Source organism: Pararge aegeria, chromosome 5 (genome assembly GCF_905163445.1).
Source record: "Pararge aegeria chromosome 5, ilParAegt1.1, whole genome shotgun sequence".
Classification (NCBI taxonomy): Eukaryota; Metazoa; Arthropoda; class Insecta; order Lepidoptera; family Nymphalidae; genus Pararge; species Pararge aegeria.
The window spans coordinates 11,499,961-11,515,049 of record NC_053184.1 but is presented as its reverse complement, the minus strand read 5'-3'; the positions used below and the strand labels follow the sequence as shown (position 1 = coordinate 11,515,049).

Genomic DNA, 15,089 nt, shown 5'->3' with positions numbered 1-15,089 from the left:
CAAGGAAACCATTCGAAACGATTCTGACAGGTTAATGACGACATTGACGGGAAGGTACATTTCTACATAATAGATATCTATGTAACTCTGGAAACATTTCATACATCATGATAAATATGAAAAGAATTTCCGTGATGGGGCACGATTCTATTTTTATGTGGAATTTAGACCTGTACCTACTAAGGGAGGGTGTATTCTATTCTCTTTTTGATGATATACCTTACCCACTGTTCATATAGATAAATATATACAGAGTGGGTAAAAGTACTGATATTCTAGTGGATGCGGCTTCGACATCCTGGACACACTAGAAGGCCGATCAGAGCTTTTATAAGAAATTAAGCTATATATTTGTGTGGAAGTTTTAACTAAACCCATAAATCTTTTTGACTCATTTCAACAAGTTAAATCGACTAGTTCAACTGTAGTTATCATTGGCTTCATCGCTAGCCAACGTTTTTAAGTCGTTTCAGATTTTATGGACCACCAACACCGGTTGGTTAAGCTATAAGATTCCATTTTCTTTTTTAGACCAGTGTTATATTCAAGTGATGTGTCGTCCGTTTTGGGGAAATATTTGACATACGAGTACCATTGCTTGGGATGTGTTAAAACATGTATGTTGATCATTATACTAAGCCTATGGGCTATGTCAAAGGCATTTAGAATTAAGGCTTTTTGCGACTGAGCTGGTCCGGGGAAGTAGTACCGTCAGGATTACTGGAATCAACTTTTTGTGCAACATAGATACTTTTGTTATTTTGCTAATCTAGTATAATGATAATCTGGTAGGTTCAAAATCTGGTTCTAGAGAAATTTCTGCCACGAAGCAGCGTTACTGTTCCGGTCTAAACGGCGAGGTTGCTGGTGTTAAGACAGGCACACGTGGCCTCAGGTTCATGGTCATAGGGCGGTACGTTGTAGGACTTGTTCCTTGCATGTCCTGCAGAATGTTGCACTGTTTATAGGCCATAGTTTTCCACTTGTCCAACCGAATTAAACAAAATTTTAAATTGACCTTTACAGGACCATTCGTACCCCACGAAATAAATACGAAACGGGGCGCTGTTTTGCAAGTGGGTTAATTAGGAAGGTGTAAGAAAAACAAGCATTCAGTATTTTCCTTATAAGAGAAAAAGATGGATTTTGTCAGCGACGAGGTTTTTTTCTTTTAGATGCGACGCGCCTTAACCATTTCAACCGTTGCTCGTTATTACTGGAGAGTTTTGGGAGCATTTTGCGAGGGAATTGATCTGGCAGAGATTCCCTAAAACAAAATTAAATAATTTAAAACAGGATCGTATTATAATATTATTACTACTATTTTCGGCCAAAACACGTAAAGCCATTAAAGCTTGCGTGCGGTGATGGGATTTACACGTAGATACTACGTGAGATATTTTATCTAAATTCTGAAATGAGACCAATATAAGTGGTGCTGAATGTTAAATCGTTGGTACCTATGAGAAAAAATAATCTACGGTTTTTATTAAATTAGTTAAAGTACCGAAAAAAGACTTACGGTCCTTTTTCTGGGATGCAAATATCTGGATAGAGCTTTTTCGGTACCGCTGTAACTGTACTTCTGCGCGACATCACTCTTGAAACTCTTGATACTCTTGAACTTCTAAAATAATAAAAGTGTTTCAAAAGACGTCAATTATTGATGGGTACCTATACTTAATATTTACAATCTATGGCATGAAAATCTTGGTCGAATAATACTTTATAAACTTCCAAAGTTCGGATGCTCATATATGAATAAGCCTCAATAAGAATAGTGTCACAGATGCATTAGACGGTATCTAGTATTATGTGAAAACTAAAACCTACACAATGGGTTGCTTCATTTTCTTACTTAACTTTAGCTCCAGTAAAAAGTTTAGCTTTTTATATACTTTCTAGAGAAAGAGGTATTCGTTCAGAATATAAGCCAGGGATGGCAGCGACGAATGGCGAAGGATGTTAGCGAGGACATGATTGCTGCAAGCGAGCTAGAAAAGGATATGAGTGAGGGATGTGATCCAGGTATGTATGTCAAACTCATCAATATTCTTCTTCAAATTATTAGCTTAGCTTTTGTGGAAAAGCTTAGAACAGTTTAGCTTGCATTACACATACTCTAATCTACTAATAGTAGAATACAAGATTTACCGTGATATTGATTGCCGTATGCTAGATGAGGAACCACTGGTGCTGGCTGCCATACTTAATTCCCTCAGCATAATGTCAAATTTAGCGCGCTGTATACCAATTATGCCTAGAGTTATGCCTACATTTCCAAAAGTATGTTCCGGGTCAGACAAAATACTTTCTAAATATCTCAGTCGGGTATTCAACCTGTTAGAGGACATGCAAATTGAGTTTATTAAAAGCTACTTACACTCAATACGTCTATATCATACAAACATAGATCCGTAAAAGAACGCGTACACGAGTAATTTTTGTATTAACTACAGGATTTGTCCCCACATCCGATCGCGAATTCGCACACTTTGTATGATATTGTTTTTTCGTAATACCAATACGTATATCAGTTTAATATCACTTGCTTCAACGGTCAAGGTGAACATTGTGAGGAAACCTGCAGGCCTGAGAGCTCTCCGCAATGTTCTCAAAACCAATCCGCACTGGGCCAGCATGGTGCCTTAACCCCTTCTTAATGTGGGAGGAGATCCGTGCCCTGGCCGGTAATGGGTTGTGATGGTGATAATGATGATATTATCAGTTTTATGAAAACAAAAATTTAAAATACCTGCCTACAATTGGGTTACCGAATATACTAAGCTGTTTATATCCAGAAATTATTTCATTCACTCCCCAATATAATTTGTTGTCTTTGCGTGTTAGCTCAGGAGGTAACAGATATCAGTGTATCTTATCTATCCATATCCGTATCCAGTCCACTTAGTTTAACAAATAGTTATCCATCAAATCACTAACATAATATTATGATTGATTGAATGAGACATTTTGCCTGTCCATTTTTTAATATAGGTCTAGTTTTTACCTGGAATATTGCAACGCTCCGAGTCCGTACAATCGAAAACCAATGTTTCGATCGCAGAACACCTCGTTCATCAGAGGAGAGCGCGTGTTCAGTTTTTTTCCGACATGCATGCAGTGCCCAACGAGAACTAAACGTTCTCTCGGATTCATTTTAGATAGATATTTTGTATCACGCTTGTGTTCCGCTGAATTGTAAATATCGGACTTTAGCATTCGATTTATTTCGAGTTCTGAAAATGCACGTAGATATTATTTTTGTTCACTTGGAGGAAAAACTAGACTGTATAAAAAAGCTTTCATTCCGCGTTCTGTTGTAGGCAAAGCTTCGTTGTTTAAACTACAGCAATTGGTTTTCTCACTAGTACTGTTAATATAAAAGTAATTACATCCTTCAGAACTACTGGAAATTATTATTTCCCATAGTTTTTTTTGATTATTTGGCTGTTTACAATGAATAGTTTACTCAATAGTTCTGTGATACAGAAATACATAGCACGTTGTTAACTTATTAGTTTCTTAGTAAATTTATTGATCAATGAAGTACCACAGCGCCTATAATAAATAACAAAAAAACCACGATAATGAGTACATTGAAAAATATGTTTTTTTCCTCGCAGAAAATAATCGTACGCTGGAGGCGTTTTTTTTGTTGTTAATCTTTTAGCAAAACTAAATGCTCAAATGGTGATGGTAATAACCTATCTTTAGGTTTAAGAACCAAGCCAGCAGGTCACCTCACGGCTAAGGTATGTATGTATAGAGCCTACAATAAAATATAACATACGAACTATGATTGTCATTTTGTTTGCTCCCGTTATCTAAAAATTATAGAAAACACCCGTTCATGGGTGATGAAATGATCTTGTATATTTTAGGGAGGTGGTAGAAGAATACCAGACCGCTGGTGGGAGGTGAGCTGGGGATCAAACTCTATCAGAGTTTAACGCAAACTATTTTCTGATTACGGTGTAGTTTTCTCACCAATTTTCAAGTACTATCAGCTTATTTGAACACTTTTAATTACCTAGTTTTAATGAGCGGAAAAGTTCCGTGTTGCTGATATTTTTGCCGCTAATGTTCTAGATCATTTCACCATTCTCAGAAGGCGGGATGTAGGTACCGATATTTTGTAAGCTTTCCATCGAATCATAGATGTTTAGATAGAGCGACAAAAATTGGAATTGTATGTACAATTATAACATGTTCGTAAGTTGTTTATTGTAGGCTGTATAAATACATTTTGTTGTTTTTTTTTGGTAATAATTGACAGGCCAAGCAGGTGGCACAGCTTATGGTAAGTGGAAACCATTGCCATAATAAAGGCAAAAAACGTTGTTATTTTCAAAAATATTTATACAATTACTAACAAAAAACAGATTTGCTTAGCAACTTATCAACAGATTAAAGCTAGATTGAATATAGAAAACAGACGGTAATTGACAGTAATTACCGATCTGATTGTAGTACTTTCGACCGAGAGCAATCCATACGATTTGAATAGAGATACAGATTATCGTTTCAAATAATGTTGCTTCTTTTTTAGACATAGATTGCTTTTTTTCTTTATCCATGTGATGGTATTTGGTGTATTCTTCTCCACCTAAAACAAGTGAACTAATAAACACTATTTTGACGACCTCCCTGGTGCAGTGGTGAGCGCTGTAGTCTTATAAGAGGGAGCTCCCGGGTTCGTTCCTCATCGGAAGCAATTTGGGAGTTTATAATTTCTGAATTTTCTTTGGCTTGGCCTGGTGGGAGTTTCTCGGGCCGTAGTTAGTTAACACCCTACCGACAAAGACGTACCGCCAAGGCATTTAGCGTTCCGGGACGATGTTGCGTAGAAACCGATTAGTGTTATGACTAATAACTGCTATACCCCTAACAGCTTAGCCTGCTACCACCTTAGACTGCATCATCACTTACCTTCAGAGAGAATTTGCCTCCCTGACTTGAAGAAGCTTGTGGAGCAACTAGCCGAAAGTTAATCCACAATAAAACAAAATTAACGTGATGAAATTTAGTTTGATAGAATTGAATATGCTTATTACATAAATTAACTTGCCCGAAATAATAATGCAATACTCTTTAGCGACAAGTAAGCGCAAATCTTCTAGATCCTCTCGATAATTTAACTCAATCTTTTTGCTTCTGTCCGTAGGTATTTTGGTCTCCAGTTCTATGGTACGTAGACTCATTACTTCCCATATCTGTGCAACTTCCATTAGATATATTATTATGAATAAATTACCTAATAAAAGTGTTTCAAAAGACGTCAATTATTGATGGGTACCTATACTTAATATTTACAATCTATGGCATGAAAATCTTGGTCGAATAATACTTTATAAACTTCCAAAGTTCGGATGCTCATATATGAATAAGCCTCAATAAGAATAGTGTCACAGATGCATTAGACGGTATCTAGTATTATGTGAAAACTAAAACCTACACAATGGGTTGCTTCATTTTCTTACTTAACTTTAGCTCCAGTAAAAAGTTTAGCTTTTTATATACTTTCTAGAGAAAGAGGTCTTCGTTCAGAATATAAGCCAGGGATGGCAGCGACGAATGGCGAAGGATGTTAGCGAGGACATGATTGCTGCAAGCGAGCTAGAAAAGGATATGAGTGAGGGATGTGATCCAGGTATGTATGTCAAACTCATCAATATTCTTCTTCAAATTATTAGCTTAGCTTTTGTGGAAAAGCTTAGAACAGTTTAGCTTGCATTACACATACTCTAATCTACTAATAGTAGAATACAAGATTTACCGTGATATTGATTGCCGTATGCTAGATGAGGACCCACTGGTGCTGGCTGCCATACTTAATTCCCTCAGCATAATGTCAAATTTAGCGCGCTGTATACCAATTATGCCTAGAGTTATGCCTACATTTCCAAAAGTATGTTCCGGGTCAGACAAAATACTTTCTAAATATCTCAGTCGGGTATTCAACCTGTTAGAGGACATGCAAATTGAGTTTATTAAAAGCTACTTACACTCAATACGTCTATATCATACAAACATAGATCCGTAAAAGAACGCGTACACGAGTAATTTTTGTATTAACTACAGGATTTGTCCCCACATCCGATCGCGAATTCGCACACTTTGTATGATATTGTTTTTTCGTAATACCAATACGTATATCAGTTTAATATCACTTGCTTCAACGGTCAAGGTGAACATTGTGAGGAAACCTGCAGGCCTGAGAGCTCTCCGCAATGTTCTCAAAACCAATCCGCACTGGGCCAGCATGGTGCCTTAACCCCTTCTTAATGTGGGAGGAGATCCGTGCCCTGGCCGGTAATGGGTTGTGATGGTGATAATGATGATATTATCAGTTTTATGAAAACAAAAATTTAAAATACCTGCCTACAATTGGGTTACCGAATATACTAAGCTGTTTATATCCAGAAATTATTTCATTCACTCCCCAATATAATTTGTTGTCTTTGCGTGTTAGCTCAGGAGGTAACAGATATCAGTGTATCTTATCTATCCATATCCGTATCCAGTCCACTTAGTTTAACAAATAGTTATCCATCAAATCACTAACATAATATTATGATTGATTGAATGAGACATTTTGCCTGTCCATTTTTTAATATAGGTCTAGTTTTTACCTGGAATATTGCAACGCTCCGAGTCCGTACAATCGAAAACCAATGTTTCGATCGCAGAACACCTCGTTCATCAGAGGAGAGCGCGTGTTCAGTTTTTTTCCGACATGCATGCAGTGCCCAACGAGAACTAAACGTTCTCTCGGATTCATTTTAGATAGATATTTTGTATCACGCTTGTGTTCCGCTGAATTGTAAATATCGGACTTTAGCATTCGATTTATTTCGAGTTCTGAAAATGCACGTAGATATTATTTTTGTTCACTTGGAGGAAAAACTAGACTGTATAAAAAAGCTTTCATTCCGCGTTCTGTTGTAGGCAAAGCTTCGTTGTTTAAACTACAGCAATTGGTTTTCTCACTAGTACTGTTAATATAAAAGTAATTACATCCTTCAGAACTACTGGAAATTATTATTTCCCATAGTTTTTTTTGATTATTTGGCTGTTTACAATGAATAGTTTACTCAATAGTTCTGTGATACAGAAATACATAGCACGTTGTTAACTTATTAGTTTCTTAGTAAATTTATTGATCAATGAAGTACCACAGCGCCTATAATAAATAACAAAAAAACCACGATAATGAGTACATTGAAAAATATGTTTTTTTCCTCGCAGAAAATAATCGTACGCTGGAGGCGTTTTTTTTGTTGTTAATCTTTTAGCAAAACTAAATGCTCAAATGGTGATGGTAATAACCTATCTTTAGGTTTAAGAACCAAGCCAGCAGGTCACCTCACGGCTAAGGTATGTATGTATAGAGCCTACAATAAAATATAACATACGAACTATGATTGTCATTTTGTTTTTGCTCCCGTTATCTAAAAATTATAGAAAACACCTGTTCATGGGTGATGAAATGATCTTGTATATTTTAGGGAGGTGGTAGAAGAATACCAGACCGCTGGTGGGAGGTGAGCTGGGGATCAAACTCTATCAGAGTTTAACGCAAACTATTTTCTGATTACGGTGTAGTTTTCTCACCAATTTTCAAGTACTATCAGCTTATTTGAACACTTTTAATTACCTAGTTTTAATGAGCGGAAAAGTTCCGTGTTGCTGATATTTTTGCCGCTAATGTTCTAGATCATTTCACCATTCTCAGAAGGCGGGATGTAGGTACCGATATTTTGTAAGCTTTCCATCGAATCATAGATGTTTAGATAGAGCGACAAAAATTGGAATTGTATGTACAATTATAACATGTTCGTAAGTTGTTTATTGTAGGCTGTATAAATACATTTTGTTGTTTTTTTTTGGTAATAATTGACAGGCCAAGCAGGTGGCACAGCTTATGGTAAGTGGAAACCATTGCCATAATAAAGGCAAAAAACGTTGTTATTTTCAAAAATATTTATACAATTACTAACAAAAAACAGATTTGCTTAGCAACTTATCAACAGATTAAAGCTAGATTGAATATAGAAAACAGACGGTAATTGACAGTAATTACCGATCTGATTGTAGTACTTTCGACCGAGAGCAATCCATACGATTTGAATAGAGATACAGATTATCGTTTCAAATAATGTTGCTTCTTTTTTAGACATAGATTGCTTTTTTTCTTTATCCATGTGATGGTATTTGGTGTATTCTTCTCCACCTAAAACAAGTGAACTAATAAACACTATTTTGACGACCTCCCTGGTGCAGTGGTGAGCGCTGTAGTCTTATAAGAGGGAGCTCCCGGGTTCGTTCCTCATCGGAAGCAATTTGGGAGTTTATAATTTCTGAATTTTCTTTGGCTTGGCCTGGTGGGAGTTTCTCGGGCCGTAGTTAGTTAACACCCTACCGACAAAGACGTACCGCCAAGGCATTTAGCGTTCCGGGACGATGTTGCGTAGAAACCGATTAGTGTTATGACTAATAACTGCTATACCCCTAACAGCTTAGCCTGCTACCACCTTAGACTGCATCATCACTTACCTTCAGAGAGAATTTGCCTCCCTGACTTGAAGAAGCTTGTGGAGCAACTAGCCGAAAGTTAATCCACAATAAAACAAAATTAACGTGATGAAATTTAGTTTGATAGAATTGAATATGCTTATTACATAAATTAACTTGCCCGAAATAATAATGCAATACTCTTTAGCGACAAGTAAGCGCAAATCTTCTAGATCCTCTCGATAATTTAACTCAATCTTTTTGCTTCTGTCCGTAGGTATTTTGGTCTCCAGTTCTATGGTACGTAGACTCATTACTTCCCATATCTGTGCAACTTCCATTAGATATATTATTATGAATAAATTACCTAGCTTTTACCCGCGAAATCATCGTTTTTCGGACTAAAGATTATCCTACATTCGTCTCCAGTAGCGCCAACATGCGTGCTACGAGATAATTATCTGTACCCGTTTCTCGTATTTTTACTTAAACAGTTACGACAAAATAACGGGTAGACATAATGTATCTCGTTATTCGCATTCTAACCTTACAATATGCGAATTATCTCTATTTTTAATTTGAATTGAGATTACTTCAACGGTTAGACCGTGCATATATTGTAAATAGGTATAGCATAGATATCTTAGGAACATTTCCGATGATTTTCCGTTTTGAAGCTTCCGATGTTCTTGATTTTTTCTATGTTCCAAATTACGCTAATACGTACGTACTCGTAGGTAAATAATAAAAATAATCTTGCTAGCAGAACTTTGTGAAATTATACCATTGACCTAACCTGTTGTATATTGCTTTGTTATATTTTCTTAAAATATCTTATTTGCGGCATGGATACGATAAATATCATAATTGAACAAACAAATGAAAAGACGCACTTTCGCATTTATAAACTTAGTTAACTTAGGATTTATATTGTTGGAAATCTCTTTTATTTAGTCACAATCCTTTCAGTCTATTTAATAATATACCAGCAGGAATTTATCTATGTGTAATATTACCTGTAGATAGTACTGGCAGCACAATATTAAAGCTCGTAAAAACCGCTCAGTGGTGGGCAGGTGTAACATGTTTATCACGGCTGGAGACAATATTGAGCTCGGCGCGGTAAATAACACCACATCCTTCACGTCCTGTGGGAGACAGGGTTGTGAGTTGAATGAAATTTTCATATAAGTAATGTATGTATGTAGGTACAGTTAGCAGGGAACGTTATGGCGCTACTACACCGCAGTTATAAAAAACATCATTGAACATTTCATCATGTCGACCGATGTACTTATAGCTCTGTTGTAGTGAGTTCCACAGTCGTGTGCCGCTTGGGTCCAGTGGTTATTTGCGATCCACTTGCTGTTATCTGTGTATGTGGGGGGTCTACCAGCGCTGCATTTACCGATCCGAGGTCGCCATTCCAGCATCTTGGGACCACAACGCCCATCGGTTTTCCGAGCTATGTACCCCTCCACTGCCACTTTAGCTTTCCGATTATTGGAGCTATGTCGGTAACTCTGGGTCTTCTACGGATCTTCTCATTCCTGATGGATCACGAAGTGATACTACTCTGAGAATAGCGCTCTTCATCGCATCCTGAGTGACCCTCAGCCTTCTTATGAGACCCGTGGTTAACCACGTTTCAGAGCCAAATGTCTTCGGGCACTGAGGAATTTTAGACATTTATTCACTTCTTTTTTTTATCACTACAACAAAGTTTTGCTATATTTGTTTTGTTTGCATAGCGGCGAAGGAAAACATCGCGAGGAAACTGTGCTGCCATTATGTTCACAAGGGCCTGTGAAGTCTGCCAATCCGCACTTGGCCAGCGTGAGGAGATCCGTGCCCTGTAGTAAATCGGTATTGAGTAGATAATAATGATGATAATATATTTTATGGTGCAACCATACCGGAGTTGCCAACCAAATGGTTGGCAAAATAATTTTATTCAATTTTCAATTTTGCCGCTATTTCATTGCGGTGCGATGCACATATGGTGTGCTTCTTTAACTTGGTGATATTTTTTTGCATATGGAAAATAACATAAATTAACAAAATATAACAAAGAAACTTTTAGCAACAGGCGAGTGGAATGACACAAAGTTCTGGTAGCAATATTTTTGCTATCATATGTCATAACATGTTTGCCAATTTTAATATTTATGCAACGTTACGTAACATAGTAAATACATACACAACAACGTACAAATATATTTTTGTTATTAATTTAGCCCAATACACTTCGGAAATTTGCAGTACAAAAAGTAACTGCGGTGTGGATACACCTTTACAAACATCTATAAATAAAACACCTTTGTTATATAGTGATAATATTTCTTTAGGATTGGTTTAGTGTCTATGCATATGAAAATGCTGTTAACAATGTTGTCTAACGTTTTATAACTGTCAGTTTGGACCGACTTTCAGAGAACACCAAACTTAATGTCTTGATCTTGAGCTTCATAAAAAATATTATAATACGTTACAATTTGTTAAATAACATTAATATTTACGTAACATGAAATCATTTTAAAGTTTAACAGCACCATTATAATAAAGTATTCGTACAACCACAGCGTATTTCTATGTTTGGAACAATGCGTTTATGAGAGGCGCACGGAGTACAAAATCAGTTTTTTTAGTTTTTTTTTATGGCAGGTATAGGATTCAATCAATTTTTTTCTTGCTCTGGATTATTTATAGGTCTAAAAAAATCATTTAATACCGAACTTGTTCAAAGTGAAATAAGTTGTTAACAAAAATTTCAGTAAAAGAAATAAGTTCATATTTTGTCAAATTCTTAAAAGATAATGCAACTCATGCATACTCAGTGAAGAATATTTTGTGAACCTTACTTTAGAAATTGTAAAAAAGTCAAGCTCTCATATTTGTGGTCGCATCTGCCTACTAATTTACTGCATATTAATTTATATTATGTTAACAACACTACCTTATTACCATATCACAGGCAGACCTCGGATAATATAAAAAAATTAAGTTTCGAAAATATACGCGACATAATCTGGTAAAATTAGATCTCAGTGAAAAAAGGAAAAATACTAGAGTATAGTAACGTTATTTTACAGGAAAATTTCGTAGAAGTTGCTCAGCCATTTTTTCCGTTCTTGCTTAATAACTTTACTATTGCTTGGTTAGTCACCGGACAGTTTACGAACGTAGTTATTGCCATCATCACACTACCATGTACAATGGGTGGCCCAAAAAAATCGACTTTTTAATCTCAAGTGAAAAAAAAAAAAAATCTCAATTTTTTTAATTTAAAAAATCATCGATTTTTTTTTAAATATTTTTTCTTGTTACGGTGTAATTTTATAGACTTTTAAAACGCGGGCTTTTAAAATATCAAAAACTAACATTTTTTCACTCGAAACTCAAAAAAAAAAAAATAGTCGGTTTTGTTGGGCCTCCCTGTGTAACATACTTTTTATGTTTTAAACGCTTGATGCGTTTAAAACATAAAGTGCCATCTTTGAAATATTTCTTTATTCAAGTAGTTATTTAATATTTCAATAAAGAAATCTATTTGTCGCAAATATAGTAAAATATAGTAAAATAAGTAAAACAAATCAAAATTAGCACTTTGCGTCTTTTCTGTCACTTATAATGGGATTGCGTGTGGGTTATGTTGGAAACGGTTAGTGACCGAATTCGAATTTGACCATATCTAAGTTATGTGCGCGTTTAAAGCAATTAAAATGTCACTTGCGGAAGCTTCAACGCCTAAGAAACGCATCGTGAGGAAACTTGCATGCCTGAGAATTCCCCATAATGTTCTTAAATGCATGTGGAGTCCACCAATCCTGACTGGGCCAGCGTGGTGGACTACGGCCTAAAACATTCTCATTGTGGGAGGAGCCACTACATCCGTGCCCTGTAGTGGGCCGTTAACGTCTTGATATAATGATGATTATGGGGTTGCGATCGTTTTGGCGAGATATGTGTGTCCTGATTCTTGCAATCTAGGAATTCTCTATCTTTGAATTTTAATTTTATTTTTATTTTTTTTCTCATTTCTTTTATTGCTGTAACACGGCAATCTGTCTTGAGACATTGAGCCGTTCATTTGTGGGTTAAGGTAAGTTTTTATTATTATTGCTCTTTTTCAGGGTCCTTATCCTTTGATGAATTTACTAGTAGCTCTTAAATCAAGTTATTAAATTTTGAATGCTGTTTCTCTTCAGTCTAGATTAAAGAAGACTGCAGTATCTTTGAATATGAGTTCATTTTTTAGTTCATTTTGCCGTGATAAAACCCATTCACCTATTATAAGCCATATAACATCTGCACTTTCCTTAAGTTACTATTGTGATTAAACGCGTGTACTAAAAAAGTCTGATGTAAAAAACAAAGTCTTACGTAGGAAGGGTATGTGACAATTTGCCTAAGTTTTGTTGATGTATTCGGGTCTACAAGGCAGGTTTAAATTTATTATACTTACGAAGAATCACATGATAAAATTAAAAACCTGCTTTTTAGAAACAGTTAGCAGATAAAGTACCTGAAGCATAACGACGTCATTTTCAGAGGTCTTTCTTTGCATGCGTTTTTTAAATTTTTGCTGAAAAATAAACATTTGCGAGAGCCGTGTTAACATTATGTAGATTGCAGCTTTTATATAAATACAGTGTAGCCTGGTTAGGCGGGCCCTGGATATGTTACACAGATAATAATAATTACAATGATGTACTGACTCTTTTGCAGAGAATTTTTTTGGTGATCCCCTTGGCGCAGAGGTTTTAAGTTGGAGGTCCCGGCCTCGATTCCGGCAGGGGCAATTTGAGATTTATTAATTTCTGAATTATCTCTGGTCAGGTCTGGTGGTAGGATTCAGTCGATAAAGACGTGCCCCTAAGCAATTTAGGGTACACGTACGACGCGATGTCGCGTAGAAACCGATTAGGGGTATGGGTTAAATAAACAGGTTAGCCCGTTACCATCTTAGACTGCATCATCTCTTACCAGCTGGTGAGATTGCAGTCAAGGCCTAACTTCTAGTGACTTAAAAAAAAACAAATGTCGCTATAAATGTGCTATGTCGCTTAGTTATTTTTGAAATTTTCCTTCTTACATTTCTTAGAAGTTTGTGGAGATTGTGGTGGTTTTAGAACTCTGTGGCTCAGTAGCCGAAAAAAGAATATAGCAAATGCATAGAACTTATTAAGCCATTATAAGCATCGATAAGTTTTACCCACATAAATGCAATAGTATACTCCCTGTATGAAAAACGTTACACCGTAACAAGCATAGATACCTACCTGCTCCCACAGATCAATGTCATCTTTAAATTTAACGTTTGAAATATTTGTGGTTGATATTTCGTATTCTTCCTCTGCCGAAGCCAGGTCGCTAGAAAATGAAAGTTTTACACAAACGCAGATGGGGCGCAAGTTTACGTATAAGCTACACTACAGGCTTACTGTATTTATTCAGGAATTGGTGTGTATATTAAACTTCTTGCGGGATTGATTGATAATACAAACTTTTACAAACATATTATTGTCTTTGTTCAATAATATTGCCGCGGTACGGTGTGCCCCTGGCTGCAATAGTAAGTGCAGCAGCTTAGGGCTCCCATAAAGCTTTTTATATCGAATTTTCCATATGCCTGCTTAAATATCCACCCTGGTTTACCACCTCTTGCACGTATCTTAAATAAATACTTTGGTACATTAGTGACATAATGAATATTTAATAGAAGCAGGTAGTGCTCTCACGAATACATATTTATAAAACCATCTGAAGCAAGCTTGTATTAAATTAAGCTTAATACATGAGTTAGGTACCTCATAAACTTTAACTCCTCGTCTGTTGTGTCCCATTCCCAATGACCATTTACATAAGGACTATCGCATAACAGATCATCGTCATCTTCAAACATTCTCCCTTTAGAAGGAAATTATTTCTTTACAATAAATAGAAATGTATAATATAAAAAAAGGTAAAAATATAATAAAACAAAAATAAAAATGTCTTAACATTATAGTAAAAGTGACATTTGATGTATTTGAGTCGTAATCATTGGGGTCGTGTTTAATAAAAAAAAACTTATAGAAAGAAGATACATAAAATAAATTTCGTGTGTTCATATTCTCTTTGAGTTAAATATTAATATTTGCTTGATCTGCAACCTCAGAACAATGAATTCATTGCTCTCAGTCTGCAACAAAAGCAACTGAAGCAAAGTTTGAAACGTCGATTTTGCAAACAACTATGTAAACAAATATGTATGAACGCTTCATAAGTGCCTGTGATGGGCTTACATGAATAAAGAAATTAAAATCAAATCATTTAAATCAAATGCGGACTCATCATTATCCTCATCCTTAATATTAAGCAATACCTGACTGGTTCATAGAAGGGTTGTCTAGATCCTAGACTTATTTTTTTTTTATGTTAGCGATAATAACCGGGAATGATTTAAAATATTTTCTCGGAATGTTTTAACCCCCTTCAGCAGCAGGCCAATTTAAAGTCTCGTTATATTAATAAACCTCGTTATATAAATATGACCTTGTGGTAAGTAATGGTGCAGTTTGAGACGGTAG

General features: G+C 35.8%; 1 protein-coding gene across 1 annotated transcript; it reads right to left on the bottom strand.

The window, feature by feature from the left end:
- Positions 1-848: 848 nt before the first annotated feature.
- On the bottom strand, positions 849-14,489 carry LOC120623941. Its single transcript, XM_039890233.1, has 10 exons — positions 14,328-14,489; positions 13,043-13,102; positions 9,534-9,665; positions 8,699-8,843; positions 8,087-8,236; positions 6,636-6,864; positions 5,780-5,965; positions 1,523-1,627; positions 1,218-1,267; positions 849-943 (listed from the first exon to the last, which is right to left on the bottom strand). Exons 1-10 carry the CDS (start codon positions 14,361-14,363, stop codon positions 849-851), a joined length of 1,188 nt encoding a protein of 395 aa, XP_039746167.1. The 5' UTR covers positions 14,364-14,489.
- Positions 14,490-15,089: the final 600 nt, after the last annotated feature.